A 20,418-nucleotide genomic window follows, 5' to 3' on the forward strand; every position below is an offset into this window, starting at 1 on the left:
ATGCCTGGATGCATGTTATTCTAAGTGCTGCTGGTTCAAATGCTGGGGTGTTCCCCATCACCCTGCTCAATTCTGCTATAAAGGCATAAAAAGTCAGACTTGTTTCTTGTATCAATCCTGCAATAATACCACTGGTCTTATCCATGTCACTAGAGTATAAAAATCTATTGCTTACTTGGGTTGGGTAATCCATCACTTTACACGTTTTCTTTATATTTGTTGCAAAATTTGTTATGTAGCTGCATAAATATGGGACACGAGGCTGTTCAACATAATTCAGTCAGATGCCAAATAAGAGGCAGGAGACTTTGGCATATACAAGTTTGCTTACTTCTCAAATGTTTGCTTACTTCTCAAATGTTGGAGCATCCTTGAATGCACCGCCAAAAAGAGGTCCTCACAACGGTCCTTGTGAAGATATGATAGGTGGTATAAGGAGGACACTTTTGTGAGATGAGACAAATGCTCCGTACTTGTAAATGATCCGTACTTGTATAGCGCCTTTCTAGTCTTTTCGACCATTCAAAGCGCTTTTACACTACATCTGCATTCACCAGTCATACACATTCACACTACATCTGCATTCACCAGTCATACACATTCATACACTGAGCCTAAGTGCTCAAACGGAAACTAACATTCACACTCATTCATACACTGGCGGAATAGCCGCCAGGGGCAAATCGGGGTTCAGTATCTTGCCCAAGGACACTTCGACACGCAACCAGGGGGAGCCAGGCATTGAACCGCCGACCTTCCGATTAACGGCCAACCCGCTCTACCTCCTGAGCCACAGCCGCCCCGGCTGACAGGTGGGCATGCTGTGCTACTCACCGACTTGTTCATCTTTTGAATTGGTGATGTGGTCCCATGAATGCAGAGTGTAGAATTGTGAAGTCTAACTGTCTAATAGGTGTTCGGATTACTCTCTTTGGTAAGTACATCTTGCTTTGGTCCAGGGTACCAACAGTGCTTTTTAACAAGGTTGGCTTTGGTGCTCCTGAGCAGCTTACTTTCTCCATTTACTTTTCTGAAGTCCAGACAGACCCTCAGTTTATTGTTTTTGGGATGTAGAGTGATTAGACTGATTAGACTTTTGTGCACACAAACTGGAGGAAGGTTCAGCCACTTTCACCTCCCCCAGTTCAAGACAGGCGACAGACACTGTGATCCTTTAAACTTTAAAGGGTTGTGATGATCTATCACCAGCTGTCCACAAAAACAGGCCAAAGGGGAAGATTCTTCCTTTTCATTTGGTAGTTAAGTCCACCTGTATCTGCTCCCCCCTAAACTATGCAAAAACTAGACTACTGAAGCAAACAAGCCACTCTTTGCATGACTTTTGTTAATAATAATGAAGTATTTGTTAAAATTAATAACTTTTAACCTTAGGTACTGACATAAAGCGAAACACCAGTTCATGAGTGAGGAAGTGCAAGCCTTGTGTAAACACGTTATCTTTCACCATCACTGTCTCAAATGTACAAACACATACATAAACATACACATACAAACACACATACACACAGAATGTATAATCACCTTCTCCAGTCAGATGGCTTCCACCTCTCTCACACACACACACACTAAACAAAAACAGCTGTGAATGGGAACTACTGGGACCAATTAGGCAGTAAACAGTGGGCTGGAACTGGTTTACCGCCAACTAATAACTTCCACTAATCTCAAATAATCCTCTATTGGCTTCAGCGTGGAACTGGCACACCTACACACTTCCGCTAACGCTCTTTACATGAAATTCTTTATTTCTTTATGCTCTCAAGGCCTTTCATTACAGCTCCCTCCTGTGTCGCAATGTGTCACCCCATGTACAAAAGGTGATCACAAATGTTGGGTTTCTCTCGCTCATGTTGCAGATATTAAGACAGAGTGTGCCCCTCTGGAGTCACCCTATAAAACTAACACACACACACACACACACACACACTCAACCTCTGACACGAAGAATAGTGTGCGTGGGCAGAGTAATATCGTTGAGAATGGGGTAATGTGCAGCCAAAGGCTTGCTGCTGTCTAGAAGTCTAGATGATGGGTGTGAGCGCGTGTGGTACTCTGTATATCACCCTGACTAATGTATGCAGGCCCTGCTCCCTACTGCAGACAAGACAGACAGTGGAAAAATATAGAGCTTAGGCATCGTAAACACACATACACACTATAAATCTTACATTTAGATTTATGCCTGCAACTTGAGAACATCTGTACCCTCACACTAACGCATAACTGCAAGACTACTGTACAATATCCAACATACAGCATTATATAATGCACAGGTACTGTAATTTTAAAATTTAAAAAACAATGTTTTGCAAAATTCAGCGCTCAGGGCAAAATACTGCAGCTTTAAGAAAGTGCAGCCCCGCTGCAGTCTTGTGTGTTGCTGTCTGTGTGCAACAGTGTGACAGACAGCTGAGGCTTTCTAGTGTGAGCTCTGTAGCTTAGCATTTTAACCAGTGTTTATTATACAGACGGAGAGATGAAAAACATTGATAACAGGGTAGATAAAACCAGTCATTTCCAGCTTGTTGATAAACAAGACTCAAAGTGAGATGCATGATACAAAGAGAGATACAAGAAAAGCTGATGAGTGTAATTATATGATAACAAGTGAGATGTTATATAAGCATTCATAAAGGTTCCTTCCCCCCCCTTTCATTTCACAGATGCACATGAACACAAGCTAACTTTTAAGCTTAACCAGAGGGAAACTAAGATCTGAATATCAAAGTGGCAATATTAATTCTATCACCAGATGTAAACACTACATATACTTTTTAGATGAATCTGTGTATACTGTAATTCACGAATAACATTTTTTTTGCTCTCAAATGTATTTAAAAGGCAGTCTCTGCTCTACTATTATAAACAACAATCAAATAAAAAGGAAATAAGATGACACATAAAGAAACAAATTAAATTAGCAAACAATGTAAACTATCCATTTCCATCTACACAGCAACAGTGTCTCTGTAAAACCACTATTTCGCCTCAGTTTCAACATTATTAAGAAATCAATTGATCAAACAGCTACTCATAAAAAGAGAGAAAAACTATGATGTTGTTACAGCTCATCTCTTTGCTTATGTTGGCAGCATGTACTATAACACACATCCTCTTTGCTGAGTTTTTATTTGCACACCACACCAAACACTGACATAACAGCATTAGTCTGTCTCCATTGTTGTCTCCACTCTCTTTGACTGCAAAAGTATGCCTTATGGCAGTGGTTCTCAACCTTTTTTGGGCCAGCGCCCCCCTAACCATTATCCAGGTCCCTTACCGCCCCCCATCAAAAAAGATGTTTGCTATTTGCCCTGAATATTGTTGATTTTTTTATTATATTGTTATTAAAAACATGGAAAAGGTAACAAAAATTTCATGTGAAAAGTAATTATATTTAACTAATAAGTGAATGTTCCTCCCAGAAACTGTGTGTGAAGCCAGATACTGTTTTCTTGGATGGGGCACTTAATATGTGGGGGGGTATTGGGGTCCTCCCCAAGAAGATTTTGAGCATTAAACACTTAATTTCCTGCATTCTGGTGAAAATTTCTCCTCCAATTTCTGCCTTCTCTGTCTAAAAATTCAGGCAGGTGACAAATGTATAATTATAATATAATGTAGTGAGGCTCTCAGGCGTACTTATTGCTTTTCAATATTTTTCTCCTGTAGATCAACTTATTTAATATCATCCCTGCTGAGTCAACACATATGATTAAGTCTTACCTCCTCTTTAGGGGGGAAGTAACCTATTGAAATGTCTTTGTGGCCCCTTTTCATCTCAGTGAGAAATGAATCTGTTTTATTTGAGTTATTGACTGGACTTTATTAGCTCATCTGTTAATAACTTATATCAGTGTTTCCCACAGAATGACAGTAAGCTATATACAGCATGCTAGCCTCGAAAACCCAGCTGTATTTTAACGTTAGCTTAGCTCTCCTTATTAGCTCGTCTCTTTACATGCTTGCTAATAACTTTTAATAGCTGGGACACGAGGGAGAGAGAGCGAGAGACGGGCGAGAGGTATGTGCTGCGCAAATACGCGCTGCCTGCAGCTCTGCAGTCAGATACGATTTTAAATAGGCCTAGTAAAATAAATAAATAAATAAATCGAAAATCAGTGTGTTGGGCACCACAAATAAATGAACATATAGGAAACAATAACTTATCTGCTCATGTTCAAAAATGTCTGCATTCAGAATCTCTCCCACGTATCTGTGTTCTCTGACATGTAAATAAAAAAAGTCGTAATAGGAGACTAACGTCATTAGCCTACTTAAAGACAATAATTTTACTACATGCCTTATACTGCATTATATTACTGATTCTGATACTGAAATATCCCGACAGCAGAATATCCCTCTTGTAAATGTGTAACCCCTACCATAAGACGTTCACGGTGTATTCCTCAGAGAAAAAAAACACTTTTCCACCAAGAAAAAGAGCGTCAGTTTTCCAGAGTTTACACAGTAAACGCCATGTGGGTAAACTTTTAGAGATGATACTCTGACTTCCCGTTCCCGTGAAGGCAGCACGAAGCTACACCACAAGTAGCTGACAGAAAAAATACACAGTCTCGTCCAGTCGCAGTGGACTAAACTGGCAGGTTTTAATGTTGCAGACCACAGTTTTTTTGCAAGTAGTTTAAAGTTTAAATTCGTATTATTGTGAATCTTTGGTGTAAACTCGCCTTAGAATTTCCAACCAACAAACACCCCCCAAAAGCAGCTCAGCGCCCCCCTTTCCAAAATATTGCTTCCAGCGCCCCCCATCGTCCTCGGAACGCCCCCGTTGAGAAACACTACCTTATGGCAAGTCTCGCCTCCTACACATACAGCGTTAGGGTTTGCTGAAAGTTACACTAGAACATCATTAAACAAAATAGAATGAGAAAACACACATACACCAGTAGACTGACTACACTTTATTACCAAAATTACTGGATTGTTTTGCACAGCATCGTCTCAATCAGCATCTTCCACCCTGTGTGTGTCCACTCTGCCTGCACAGCAGCCCACTCAGCTCCACAAATCATTGACGGGGTAGAAAAAAGAAAATTACCCATGTTCACTTGCTGACAAACCTCCTCATTTCAGGGGCAAGTGACACCATTTATCATGGCAAACAATTAGGTTCTAACAACTCTCAGAGGGAAACGATTTAGCTAATTGTGACAGAGTTTAAATGTGCTTATTAGGCAGTACATAACGCTCCAATAACCTGGGGGGGTCCATTACTACTCCACCACAGGATTAGGAATATTAAAAAACAGACAGCTAAGCCATTAACACTTTAGCCAACACTTCTGATTAAACACCACTTCCTGTGTGCCTTGCGCTCATCTTTAAATACAGTGCATCAGCGAGCCGTGACATCACCAATATGCTGCGAGCAGAGATGGACAGAAAAAGAGTGAGGGAGGAGAAGAAGGTCATTTTTGCTCATTTGCTGAATGCTCCCAGAGCTGAAACGCTCACCCGGCTGTCAGCGAGCGATCACTGGGAACTGTAGAGGATCGGCTCTGGTGGACAGGAGCCATAACAAGATGACCTGTGGCAGCAGTGGGTTAAATGCCCCAGGAAATACAACTGAAGAACTCAACTTTAATTTAGCTGATAAGACTTTCTTGTTCTGGAAAAGTACAGAACACAGGGAGAGCGTTTCTTTCAACCACATTTGACCATTTAACCATTTAACATGTGAGTGGGGGCTCAGGGGGTCCCACGTAACACAAACAAAGGTTAGATTTATGTATTGTTTCTTTTTCTAGTAGGTGTTTCTAACCAATTTAATAACTGTGAATCAAATTTAATAAAGCTAGTTTTAAATATAGGTTACTGATTTTCTAGAACGTTCCTGCTTCAGCTTCCACATTGTGGTCGGGAAGCAGAAGGGCTTTCTGCTCCAGGGCCAAAGTTGGTGCTAACTTTGCGCACACACACACACACCATACTGAGCCATTCCTTAAAGGAGCTGAGCTACTCTTCTAAACACACAGAGCAGGTACAGACTATGCTCGGACCCATTCAGGTATTAGACATATCGACACAGAGACCTGTGGCAAATGGGTGTTGGACTGCACAGACAGAGCAGGTAGCTATTTAGCTTCCCAAGAAGCTACAACAAGCTCTACTTTTATATTCTTTACACATATTTTGGCTGTTTTTTGTACCACGGGTACCTCAGACAAAAAATCTACTGTCTTGCTGAAGTATACTTGAGTGGGTGAACTTTTGCCAATATTTGACATGAACTCATGTTCTGCAGTTGACTAACAGCCTCCTAAAACATTAGGAGAGTTTACAACTGAATTTAAATGAATTAATTTAATTTATTTAAAAGGTTTCACATGCACATTTAAAGGTTACTTCCCCAAACAAAAGAATCATAAGAGGAGGGAAGACTAAAGCATGCCTGCATGTGCATGGCGCAATGGATAAGACACATGCCTTTGGTGTGAGAGACCTGGGTTCCATCCACCATTGTGTCCCTTATTTTTTCTTAAAAATAGCGTTACATCTCATCTCGTCCTCGTGAACCCAATCCCATGTCTCGTCAGCTAAGTTTCTCATCACACCCCTAATTAAAACCATTTCAGAATCTAGACATCAAAAAAGTTTTCCCTCAGGTGGTGTTGAAGGTGAAGGTCTTTAAGAAGATGACGAAAGGATTATGGAGTTTACCTGTTGGTTGACCCGGCAGTGCGAGGGTCCGTGGTGGATGAGGATGCGTACGATGTCCACGTCTCCCCGCCAGGCGGCCAGGTGCAGAGGGAAGCAGCCCTTGCTGTCGGCCACGTTTGTGGACGCCTCAAACTGGAGCAGCTTTAGCACTACTTCCCTAGGAGACAGATGCATACATAGAGATCAATGTATCAACTGACTGAAAGATGACTGACTGAAAGATGAAGGGATGGAGAAAAGGAGAAGAAGCTGGGTGCTAAGACCTGAAACCTATATTGATGAATTTTGTCACATTTCCCTCGAGAACACCAAATATATTTTAACCTTGCCGCACAAATAATGCATTTTTCCCCCACATACACATAGCAACTTTTCAACATATTGTACAATTAATAACATTACTGATTATATTATATTTATCCAAGAAAGAACTAAACCATGTTAAAATAGACAATAGGAGTATGACTGAAATAAGATGGGGTTAAAGTAAAGATATGATGATTTAAATAATAAACGTGTTGGTTATTTGAGCTTATTTTAGCTCCAGCAAGTGTGATGATTCACAACAGAAAGTTAAAGAATGATGAGACACAGGTGAAGCTTGAAAGTGTTCAAATATCATCAAGGTCATATAATATGAGCATGTGGCAAGAGAAAAGGCATCTCACAAGCAGTTTTGATTTTAACTAACACCCTCAAGAAGGAAAAGGATGCAGAGGCTTTTCTGATTTTAATGATACACAAGAGACACAAGACTGGATGAGACAGACTGAACCTGGAAATTCCGCACTTCACACTTGCATGCACAACACTGCAAAAAAAGGAAATAATGCCCTGTTTGGTCTCCCCAATCCTTGCCTGCAAATCTTGGGCAAGTTGGCTTCTATTTGATATTAAACAACAAGGTTAACGTATATCCAAAATGTACATGTGGAGATTAACTTGACATTATTTGTATTACGGTCTGTGTGACACTTCTGGGTTCACTAGTCCATGCTGGTGGCCTATCTACTTTTGTGTTTCCTCCTTAACTTACATGGCTGCAACCTTCTTAAGCGCATGCACCCGTGTGATCTGGTCAGCAACAAGTTGGCACCTAATTGAAGCACCTAGTCTAAACAAGGCTTAGGTCACGAAGGGATTTACAGTGTTACTATGAGCGAATGATCAGCATACCATCCAGTCTAGGAGACAGTGAAAGCAGGGGGTTCAACTGTAAATGATCACAAATTGAGAGAAGACAATTGCTTCCCTCTAATAAAGTAGTCTCCATTACAAAAATAGATAAAGTAACAAATCATAGTGCCTGGGTTTGTCCTGGAAATCCATTTAACTGTGATACAGTTTCATATTACGGCATCTCCAGCTGAAGTTGTCACCTCTCTCTGAAGAGGAAAGGTGAAGTGCATCATTTGCATTTGAAATGTCAAGGAGCAGGGTGAAAGCAGCACTAAGATGCTTAATGAACTGCTTTGTTCATGTGAATAATTAATTATATTTTTATATAATTCACTCAGGTTTAAGTGGCAGTTACACAGCAAAACCATACTGAGGATCTCACGGTCAGATGAGAATATACAACTTTTTGCTGACTGGGTTTAGTCTGCGCAAATCACCAAAAGGCTTTTTATGTTGAAAAACAATGGAAAGGATCTTTCAACAATTCAAACCCAGCCTGAATAACAAATCTCTTAACACAGCGCCGCCTGTTGCCAAGTTTCTTCTGTCTATATCTTAATTGTCAGTTCTGTTTTTACTTTCCCATCTAAATGTTAAATCACTCCTCTGCAGCTCTTTGCTGGCAGCCTAATTTTCACTCTGAGGCTGCATTTTTTCTCTTTCTCCCTTCCTTGATCTGAAGGAGGAAATCCACATAATTGCCCCCAAAACACAGTACTAATCCTTCAGTTCCGCCAAACTGGGATAGTGGACGGGCCTGCAGCTAATCCACACTGTGTAAAAGATTTCTCAGCAGGCTCAGGTGAAGAAAGGAAGCAGCACTGTGGTTCTGTGCAGATGCAGACACGCAGGGCATGCATACATTTTTTACTTTTACAGAAATATTATGCAGTTTTTGTATTTTCGACGATAATTGACAAACTATTTAGTTGCAAGAGCACAGGTGTGTCATGACCATGGAATAATGCCAAACTGTTTTAATGTGATGATGTGATAACATTTGCAACAAGTGCAATTTCAATGGCTGTCACCATCTAACTTAAAAGATTTAATTGTTCTCTAAATTCTTTGGCTCTTCATCTAATGAAACCTTCTGAAAAGATTAACCCTGAATGCACTGCTAGTCTATCCAGAACAGTTTGTTTGCCTGAAAAGTTGTTGGTATGGAAACCTTTTTATTTATTCATTAAACCTTTATCTAAAGCAGCTATCAATATATTTTATAACAATGTATCAAATGACCGTGTGCAAACAATGTGAAAGGGGTTGCTGGATAAACCTACAGAGATTTATCACCATGAGCTGGTCTCTCAGAGAAAGACTTGGCTTAACTTCAGATATCAAAATCAGTCCACTGCACAAAGCTGTGTAGTTCTTGACTGCTTTAATTATTACTAATTTACCATGAATTCTGGGTAAAGTAAGACTTTTTCTAATAAAAAACAAGGCTGATTGAGCAACCTGTCTAACCCAACCCGCTCAGCACCCGTTACTATAGCAGGAAACTACATTTTACTGGGTAAATTCAGCATAGAGTGCAAAAATACAAGAACTACCTGTTGCATAAAATTCATTTCAGGGAGGTGCTGCGGCTTAATGCTGCAGGGCTCAGTAACACTATAACTGTTAACTCAACAAGCCAGGCTCAGGATAGGATCCATCATTGTATAAGAAATTTATTTGTATAAAGAAAACGACTCCTCCACGTTATCATTGCTGTATATTAGGAACCGGTTACAGTGATCTCTAAAACCATCTTTCTTTTTTAATACTCGCTCAACAATATTGTTATGTGCCACAGTTTCCTTTTTATGTCATTTGGTGCCACTGGTCAGCAGGTGTAACTGATTAACATGGTGGCTCTTTTTAAAAAAAAAAAGGACTTATACTACTGACTAGCATCTTTGTGAGACCGGCCCCAGAATCTGCAACTGCTTTCGGCCTTACAGAGCTTTAAGGCGAGCATCAGCTCATTGTTTTGTAACTGCCCGACTCAAAAGTTTCACTGTCACAGCAACTATAGCACTGCAGCAGGCGCCTGTTTTCAGCAAATTAACTGTAACATACAAACGTAGCTGCTAACACAAAGTGAAGGTTCAGCGAAAAGGCCAGATATTTCCCTCGGGAGTTTGCAGAGACCAAAAACAGAGGTAGTTAACTGTTAAAAGAGTGAATATTGTACTTACATTCACCAGGTGGCCAGAAATATGACCCTAAATTAATGCTAATGTTGGTCCATAACTGCTGCACGTGTAAAGTAAATAAGCGGCTGTTTGCTAATCCACTGACCACAAGTGGCCAAAACAATCAATAACTGCATATTTATCAAGGAAGTCTCTGGAGATACTCTTGTAAAAGAGAGACCTGGGTAAAATATAGTAGTTAACAAAATAATATTCACATATAGCACAAATAGGATAATAAAGGAGCGACTATAACAGTTACACTCTTCATAAAATACACTTGTATTCACCTGCCAGCAAAAGAAAGGGAAACAATAAAAAGAACAATTTACCTTTCTGGCTTTTCCCCCCTGATTTATTTTAGCATTGTAGGTATTTCTGCACTACAGCATATTAGTTCTGAAACAATTACTTCATCGGCAGAAAAAACATCAGGATTAATTTTTTAATTTAATAATAATTTAATTGTTCCAGCTTAAAGATTTGTGGCTTTTCTCTGTTTTACACCATTATAAGTATAGTAGGACAAAAACCAAATAAGTAATTTGAAGATGTAATTTGTTATCACTGCACAAACTGGCATATTGCACATATTTGTTGTTATACTTCCGTATTTTTAGATTTTATAAAGTTATATAAATACAAATCCGTTCCCCCTGTAAAATATCTGCACAACACAAACCTGGAGTAATGCACAAGTAAATATCTGCCACATTGTTCTTTCTTTCCCTACAAAGTATTATTTTATAACTTGCATCTGTTTATTCGATATTTTACACATTTTTCCATTTATTTATGTCAACTGTATGTTTGTCTACACGTAGCACCTTATCACCAAAGCAAATACCTCATACGTGTAAAATACTCCTTGGCAATAAAGCTCCTTCTGATTCTGATTCAGCAACACTTGCACATACATGGAAACACATATACATGTGTACACACCTCTTCAAATTATTTTGTACTGTACAGCACTTGGATTTATGAATAATTTCTAAGTAAGTAAAATGATAAAAAATACATAGACACACACTTACCTGTGTCCATTAAGTGAAGCATGATGTAAAGGTGTGTATCCTGAGCTGTCTGTGCAGTTGACATTCAGACCTTTCCACATGCTGGAGATAGAACAGAAATGCATCACAATTAATCCTGAAAGTCAGATACGCACACCACCACAGCCATTATCATCTCTTGGTATTGAAGTGCCTGTTGCCTGGTAGCGTGCTAGCTGACACGGCCTGTTGACATGAGTGTTCAAGTATTGGTTTTGAAATATTATTACCTCATTGCATTATAGTCAGAAAACATGACACAGACTTGAAAATTTTGTCTTTGCTACATCAACTTGTTTGACCTCTCCAATCCGCTCCACCTGCTCTGTTTCAGACCCAGGACAAACCACACCCAGCCAATTACAGTTCCCGCTCCTCATGGAATGTGCCATGTGTGGGATAGGTAGGGGTTGTCTTTTTGAGAAAATGCTGTTTCTGTGAAGTTTTTGCAGATATTCATATCTTTTAACTGCTTATTGATTTTTGTTTGGTGTAAAAATGACTACATTTATCTGCTGAGAAACAAATGAGTACCTCCTGTGATTTACTAATTGTAGTGTTTGCTGTAGAAGTAGGAGCTACAACTTGTATTAAAAAAAAAGGGGTTTGGAGCTCATTCAAGATGATTAAGGAGACCAATTGCTTTCTCTTTTTATTTCTTGTTTGTTTCTCTTTAAAGAAGTATTGGGTTTTGTGTCTTTCAATTATTTAATTTTAATGTATTTGGGTCGCGAGTCCAAGTCCTATTTCATCATCACATTGGCAAATAAAGAAAGTGAGTGAGGTCGACTCTTGTATTCGCAAAAGGCTGAGCATGCAAATAAAACCACACAAAACAGACTCTCACAAGGATAGCTATTACACAAATAGAGCCCAGGGTTTTCCCAGGGCTATAATTATATAACCTCTCTTTTTCACATGAACTCCTTCAAGCGTGTCAGAGAAGTACTAACTAGTTGAATTCCAATCTGAGCAGCTCTGCACTGAAAAGTGGAATCAAGTAACTCTTAGAAGGAACTGTATTAGCTTATTTTTAAATTACAGATGACCTCCAAAATGAAAATCAGTGTCTGACAATATCTATTACTGAAACACATGAAGCAGGGCTGGAGAACAACCAACAATTTCTTTGCTGATATGAAGTAAGACGTTTTTGAAATAGGATCATTTTATGTGATCTAAACTGCACTGTACTGATGTATTCAATTAACAAAAGTGTGTATCTAGTCACAACCGACATGCCTGCCTCTCCCTCTTAACAATTTTGCTATGAATCCATCCTGGGAAATGAAGACTTCAATATTGTATATTCCTTTTATTTACAGCTTGTATTTGTTTTAAGAAATAAAGGACACAGAATCCACTTTAATTTTTTAGGTTTTTGTCCAATTTATTGTAATGAATGCATTGCACACTGACTTCTATTTTCAATTTCATTGACAGATTTTGTGTCTTAAGATAAATTTTCCCTTTTGAGAGACTGGAGTTGAAACTGCTGGCAAACAGTAAAGCATTGTGGAGGCTGCAGAACATTCACAGAGTTTGACAGACATCAACACAATGATCAAGGTCAGTGGTGTTGTGCAGTGAGCTCGTCCACATGAACACATAACTAAACCTGAATTAAAAGTGGTATTAAGGGCTGGCTGTACACACACACACACACACACACACACACACACACACACATCAATCAATAGCACAAGACAGTTCTAGCAAAGGATGCAGAACATTTTACTTGCTGCTTCGGCGTAGAATTCAATGAACTAAAGGAAGACTGTAAAACAGCCAAGAACAAGCAGCCCTTAAATCAAGTCAGGTCCAAAAGCAACAAGAAGAAATGTATAATTGAACACCTCTTTTTAACACCTATGAAACAAACAAGAAAATGCACCATAAGGAACATACACACACATACCGTATGTAACACACGGAGGTCAGAGAACAGGAGACGACAGACAGAGACACAGCACAGGCTTGTTTCTATCTGGTCAGCTTATCTCCACACATTGGGAGTGTGTGTGTATGTGTGTTCATATCGATCGTGCTGCTCTGCTGACCCCTTTCAGGGCTGACCTACAGAACCAGTAGGACGGGTTGTTAAAAAGAGCAGACTGACAGAGGGTGAGGAGAGAGAGGAAGACAACAGGATGCAGGAAGCCAAAATGTGATGGAGGCAGAAACAGAGACAACGAGGAGTGAAATTAACTGCCAGTTTCAACCCATCTGTCAAATCAATAAACTTGATGGATTTGATTTCCCCATATTGACAAACCTTCACAACAACAAATGAAAAGTGTCATCCAATACATCTCTGTTATATTTTATTGTCAAATAACAGTGGTATATGCGTCATATATGAAAAGTAAGAAATACACTTGACATTGTTGTACATGGGAGAGACAACAGGATTTACTTTTATGGAGGTCATCATGTGAATCAAGCCTACATTATTATTAGAGGACTACAAACTGAGTACTACAAACTGTAAGTGAGCTCCAAGGTGTACTGGGACACAGCAGAACTTTAATTCAAACAGACAACAAACATCAACCAATTCAAAGCTAGTGTGTTGACATGCAAACATAAAGGATCTTAAAATGCAATAAATCTTCTTATAATAGTTCTTTTTGTCTTTTGAAAAAAATTAGATGAGAACATTTAGTTAGTTTCCTGTCTTGTTTATAGATATTAGCTAGGGTGACCATATTTTGGTTTTCAAAAAAGAGGACAGTTGGGGCAGGAGGCAGATGGACACCTGCAGAGGGTAGAAGGTTGTGGCTGGGGGGATTCTAGTAATTGGTGGCGCCATGGCAATGTGTGCAACAATAATTTTAGTAAAATAGACCAAGGGGAACGTGTTGTATAATAAATAAAAAGTTTAATGTAGTATAATACTAATATATTTATAGGTTACACTTTATTTGTCTTATGTCTACCTACAGATTGTTTATAGTAGGCCTATTTGTAACATTTCAAAAGCTTATTGATATTCAACTGATTCACAAATAAAACTGTTTTCTGTCTTGTTCAGATTTGATAAGGGCCATTATTAATTCCAGTTACAGCAGTTTCATTATGGTACGTTGTTCTCATTCATTAAATCCTTGCACAAGAAAAATGCTCTACATGGTGGTTGGTCTCTAATTTGTTAATGCTAAGTGCTAACTTGTCAATAATCGGAACCATTCATGCAGAACGGATTCAACATTTCAAAAGTGAACCTCAGTCAACCTTTCATCTCAACCCCATTTCAGCCCCATCCAGCCTGTCATTGGTCAGTTCACGAAAAGTGACACTGATGAGCAACTTTATGCACACGCTTGGATAAAAAAAGCACCCGATCTTCTCCGTCTCCGCTGGTGGAGAGGGCAAAAAAGTGTACCGGCAGCTTGTGAGAAGTGCCGGTACGCAAGAAAAAGTCCTGGTACGGCAAAGAGTAAAATGTAATAGTGCCGGTACTGTTCAAAGCAATGTAAAAACGCACACAATGATTGCCGACCATAGAAAGAAAGAGCCGACAACCAGACATTTTGGGCGATTTAGAAAATCCCAGATGCATTTTTTAGGTCCCAAAAAGAGGACATGTCCGGAAAAAAGAGGACGTATGGTCAGCCTATATTAGCACAAATTTTTAGCACATTCTTGATACAGGAACAGTACTAGAGAGAATAGAGAATTATGTCATTATTTGCAGAAGGTGTTACTTGTTTTAAAGGAATAAGGAATTGCTCGTCATTTGGGGAAATGCATGCAACTTAATATCTTGCTAAGAGTTAGATGAGATTAAATGTGATTAGCTTATCTAAGCTAAAGACTGGTGGAAATAGCTAGCGTGGCTCTTTCCAAAGTTTTAAACTACACCCACCAACGCCTCTAAAGCTTACTAATTTAAACTTTGGAAAGAGCCAGCCTAGCTGTTTCCTCCTGTACTCAGCCTTTATGCTAAGCTAAGCTAATCACCTCCTGGCTCTAGCTCCATACTAAACACACAGAGTGGTCTATGGGTCAGAGAGTGAAATAGGACATTTCAATTAATGTCAAACTATGCATTTAAGTACATACTGTATATATATATTTTTAGATGTCAATATCAATGCCATACAACAATTCAGATTACATCTTTAGAAAAAAACGTCTTAAAGGCTGATGTTTTTGCAGTGCAAACAATAAATATTCTTGTTATAAATTATATTTTTACAACAGCTGGTATGCCGTTTAAAGACATAGATGTAGTTTCAGTCACTTTAATCATCAACATCCAGCCTAAAATCCAGTGAGCTTGTTGAATCAACTTATGTACTTCTATAGCCTTTAATTACCTATTGATAATACACATTTTAACCTTAAAACAAGCATTAAACTGCCACTGAAATATTGAAGTGAGGAGTTTCTAATTCAGTACCTCATTAATCACATAACACGACCTGGATAGAAACACAGCTAATGTTCCATACACTCCGTAAGCTGTTTTCTATATCTGATAGCTGTTTACCAAACAAATCCGACCTTGAACATTCACATACACACACCCACACACATATGCTGTTACCTTCAAATAACCAATATGTACACCAATTCATTAAAAACTTGCTGTACAAAGAGCCTTTCATGTGAGCAGCGCTCTGCACAGCCTCGAACACAATCCACCTCTCCCACACACCCACAAACGCGGCGTTTTAATGCACAAACACAGCAGTCTTACCCTGAGTCACATAACCTTAATAAAAAAAACCTGCACAAACAAATATGGGGCCACTTTCTGAGGGAATGTGTAAACCTTGTTCGTAGTGTGCATGAGCCTTGCTGTGAGCTGAACAAGGTGTTGTGTTTTCTTTCACTGTTTGTGTTTAGAGTGACACCAACAGTGGGTTTTACTAGTGGGTGTTTTAACTCTTACCAAGCATTTAGTTAGTTTCACGAGTAGGAATCAAATAACAACCAAAGCAAGAGTAAAAAAGATTTTTATAAAGGAGACCCATGATGCGTTTCCACATTTTATGACTCATCCACAATGTTACAATGTTGGATGTTAAACATGGCCAAAGCTTCAAATAGTGAGGTTAATGTATTTAAAAGAAATCCCTGTGAGCAAAAAACTCAGATTTCCTCCTGTTCTGAACGCTCTGTTTTGAACTGCTTTTTCGACAAACGGCTCCGTTCTATGACATACCGAGCTAGATGGAGCCGGTGTTCCATATATGGTCATTTGCTCAGCAACGCTCAGTCTGTCTGTACCTCTCAGCGACAACATCAGCCTGGTAACATGCTTCAGGTCTTGGCCAATCAGAAGACAGTGGGCTTTGAGAGGGGGGCGTTAAAGAGACAGGAGTATCTACAGCTTGTTTCAGACAGTGGCTGAAATGAAGGCCTACATGAAGAGTCAGTATAAATATAAAATAATTTTTTTTGAACTTTGAATCATGCAAAGCTGCTATAAAGGAGTCACAGAACAATAATATAGGACTGGAAAAGCAGTATAATAGGTCTCCTTTAATAGAGTTGAAAAAAAACTGTGTATCAAGTGTATCATTATCTACAGTTTGTAGAATTCTTTTGCCCTCAACTAACTAATATATGGAGTTTTAAGGCCTGGTTTTGCATTAAAACATTGCTTCTTTCATGGAGGTGGTAGCCATCTTTTCAACATAAAAAGTTTTATCATCATCATAAATGAAGACATACCCTTAAGAAAGCAAATCACTAAAATTAAGACACACAATGAGTCTGTTGTATACAGTGGTGAGTTTATAGCCGCTTATCATGCTTGGTATTTTTCTTTTCTACTGTCCACTACTACTGTTGATATTCCCACAATGGTCCTTCGATTTTACTATAGAGACAAGTATTTGTATTGAGTCCACTGCAGCTTTAAACTGACTAAAGGTACAAAAACAAAGAGACTGTGCCTAGAAAAATAAATGACACACATTGGATAACAACCAACATGATCTTGGTGAATCACTTCCTAACGAGACCTGTTTTCTTATCACAGATGTTCAGTTCTGCTCTTCCATGTTCCACCTCTAAATTCAGCCCGATGCCATATCGTTTCTCAATTGTCTTCTGTGCTTTCAGTAACAGCGTAAAGCCAGCTAGCAGAGTTTAAATAGAATTAGTGGGCAACTTGAGATTAGATAATGGAGGAGAGGTGCTGCTGCAGGAATGTAGACTCTTGGTGGATTAGTCAAATATGCAGACGACGTCCTACCTAATTAACCTCGGGAGCTGCAGCAAACGGAAGCTCTGGTGGGAAAAGCTGTCTTGGTCTTTGTGCATGTGCAACTACTGCTACCATACCTCCCATTTACATAAAAGTTTAATGCTGTGTTTTTGTGTCTTGTTCGTTAACTTTTCCTCTTTCTCATCATCATGCAACAACAACCGAGTCTTATTTTGCATCAGAGATGTCGGATTCAATCTTTAACAGATAGTTTCTCTCCTTTTCTGTCACTGACTCTTATTCTCCCTTGAAAACAATCTTTTTTTTTTACTACTGTACTAAAAGGTAAAGGGGTCAAACATCATGAAAGGCCTCCCCGCAGGCTACCCTCTGTTTGAACCTGTCTCTCCTCGCCTTTACTTCCCTTTACTGCCTTTTACTACAGCACAGCACACTGAAGAGTGCACTACATGCTATAATATTGGAAAACCAAAAAAGAACAACCTGTTTTGGTTGTATCTAACAAGTCTTAAATAGTGAGGTGTACGTTGGAGTAAGTAGAATCAGTTCAATTTAAATTATGCTAAAACCACCTAAAAATAATGAATATGTGTTTATATAAAAGGTTATGTATCATTTTGATTTGGGCTTTCACTGAAGCTAAACAAGACTCAGGGGAAGGAAGTTTTATACCAAAGTGCTATGTATGTCATTTGCCAAAAACATTACCTCAAGCAATTTAAAAATGTTGTTGCTCATCAAACAAGAGCTAAAATTAAAAAGTGTCATTTATTATCAGTCGTTCTGAAAGAGGACCTGTAATGTCTTTCAAGTAGTAAAAAATGTCTCATTTTGGATGTAAACTTCTCATTTCAGAATTCAGAATGAAAGCCTTCATTTGCTGGCTCTCACCGTGGATATTAAAGCTGGCATCACGTTGCAGCAAAGTTAAAGCTACATCAAAGTGGAACACTTTCTTTAAAGGAAAAGGAACGAGGGAGCTGGGGAAACCTTTGTAGTCCTGGATTCATTTCAGAGAGATTTGTTTTTTGTTTTTTTGAGGGGAGGAAATTTATGACGACTGAATCCAACAGCGTGTTGAACTTCACGCCACCTAATTAAATGAAATTTAAAGGCGTTTCTACAGAAGCTCAGCAATAACTTCACGGGAAATCAAAAAGGGAACCAATATGAGATGAGGTGTGTTCGCTATCAGAGCAGATAACGGCAGACAGGAAGTGGGCTTGCTTCATATCCTGTTTTGAGCAAGAAGCAGAAGAGATACCTACTGATTAGAAACAGTGTTGCACGAGTACACTAACTGATATAGGATGAAGAAAAAAAAAAAAACAGTTTTCTTTAGAGCTGGCCTTTGATGTTTAAACCCTGACTCACACAGAGACAGTTCATCACCCATGATGCTTTAGGGCATGAATATTCTAATGTCTTGAGCAGGTGTTCAGGAATGGATGTATGTATGTGAGTGTGTGTGTGAGTGTGTGTGTATGTGTGAGTGTGAGTGTGTGTGTGTGTGTGTGTGTATGTGAGTGTGTATGTGTGAGTGTGAGTGTGTGTGTGTGTGTCATAGGTGAGATCAGCTTAACCACAGAAAGACAATTATAGTGCAAGGTGTGTGTAAACTCTCAAAAGACCAATTATATTTCTGTAGAAGGAAGTGAGAACCATCCTCCCTGCCTTTCTCTTTTATTTTTCCTCTTTTCTTTCTCAGCACCTATGTTGTTTCTGTGCTCCACCTATGTATATATATATATATATATGCAGATGTATAGTACACGTGAACACCCTACAAATACTGAGAGAGAGAGCAAAAGGAAGACTGCAGAGACAACAGAGTTTGTATGCTTTCGTATGACAAACCAGCCACTTGTACAATATATATACTGTATGCACACAGTGGCATGGAGTTGGAGCCTGACTGATATTGGATTTTGACAAGAAACAAACTCAACATTGATACAAACATAAAACACAACAAAAACAAACATATTTGGTCAGATCAATCCAGTTTTGACCACTAACAGCACTATGGAGCAATGTTTTTAAGAGTGGGTTTTACGCTATTCCTCTGATCCACATTCGGTGGTGGTAATGGTCCAATTAATGTAGCAATGTGCTAACAAAGGTAAAAAAATGGCTATGCAAATGTTAAATGCAGATATAAAAAAGGTTACTACACAAAATAAATTATTACTAAAGTGATTTAGTATTGCTTTCCTATTAAGCTGGGGGATATGCGAGAGACAAATTTTAAAGATTCTCAAAATTGAAGCAGCAGAGGCCAAGATATCTTTACTTTCTGTTCCTGGTAAAATACTGGATCCTACACTTCCCATAATGCAAATTAACATATAAATATATAAACATATGTCAATCATGCTCTATTATGAACAGACACAAATACGTTATACAGCCTGAGGATTTCCACAGGTTATGGTGTGACCTCCAATGCGTTAGCGATCTCATTCTCACTTCATATTCCCACAACGTCATGAAGAAAATCCCATTCACACCCACACAACTCAACAGGCAATCCTGCACTGCTTTCACAGAGAGAGGTGTTTCCCCTGCTCTCCATCTCACTTACCTCACAGATCTGTCACTCTCTACTGCTTCATTTCTACACCAATTATAGTGACGAATAAATTCACAGTGCAGTATGGCTGATACAAGGAAAAATATCAATCAAACTCCCAGCACGTCAAAATAACTACTCTTGAGTTATTGGCCATAAAACTGCTATTATCACTCTAATTAAATATATACAAAGGCCATGCATGTTCGGATATATCCATGAACAACAGATCCTTCTTTTTCAATTTTCCAAAAAACAAAAAAAACAGCTCAATACAAGACTTCATAACTGCAGGATGAAGTGCCCAACTATTCTGTCTGTGATCTTGCACCCCTCATCAGCATCTGGCAAATCTCTAATTTGCTGAACTCATTCTTGTAAAATTGGCTCATCTGTTTTTGCATATTTAGCAAAATAACAGTTCCATTTTCATTTGAATACACTGTGGTATCCCCCCTCCCCCCAGCTTGGGACTCCATCCAACTTGGAAATCAGATCTATTACTGTCGAAAAGCAAAAAGCTAAATAAATAAATAAACA

At 38.9% G+C, this 20,418-nt stretch overlaps 1 protein-coding gene across 3 annotated transcripts in view; it reads right to left on the bottom strand.

Annotated features, from left to right (window-relative positions):
• anks1b (ankyrin repeat and sterile alpha motif domain containing 1B) overlaps nt 1-20,418 on the bottom strand; it is a 262,630-nt gene that overhangs the window by 193,086 nt on the left and 49,126 nt on the right. For 2 of the 3 annotated variants that reach the window (XM_046071972.1, XM_046071971.1), the window contains exons 2-3: nt 11,105-11,185; nt 6,706-6,862 (exon numbers count right to left, since the gene is read on the bottom strand). In XM_046071972.1, coding sequence (XP_045927928.1) covers nt 6,706-6,862; nt 11,105-11,185 — 238 coding nt within the window. Of the gene's footprint in view, nt 1-6,705; nt 6,863-11,104; nt 11,186-11,352; nt 11,474-20,418 lie in introns of those variants that run through there. The other variant, XM_046071973.1, reaches the window with a different exon arrangement.

The sequence above is a fragment of the Micropterus dolomieu genome, linkage group LG16, assembly GCF_021292245.1.
Source record: "Micropterus dolomieu isolate WLL.071019.BEF.003 ecotype Adirondacks linkage group LG16, ASM2129224v1, whole genome shotgun sequence".
Taxonomy (NCBI): Eukaryota; Metazoa; Chordata; class Actinopteri; order Centrarchiformes; family Centrarchidae; genus Micropterus; species Micropterus dolomieu.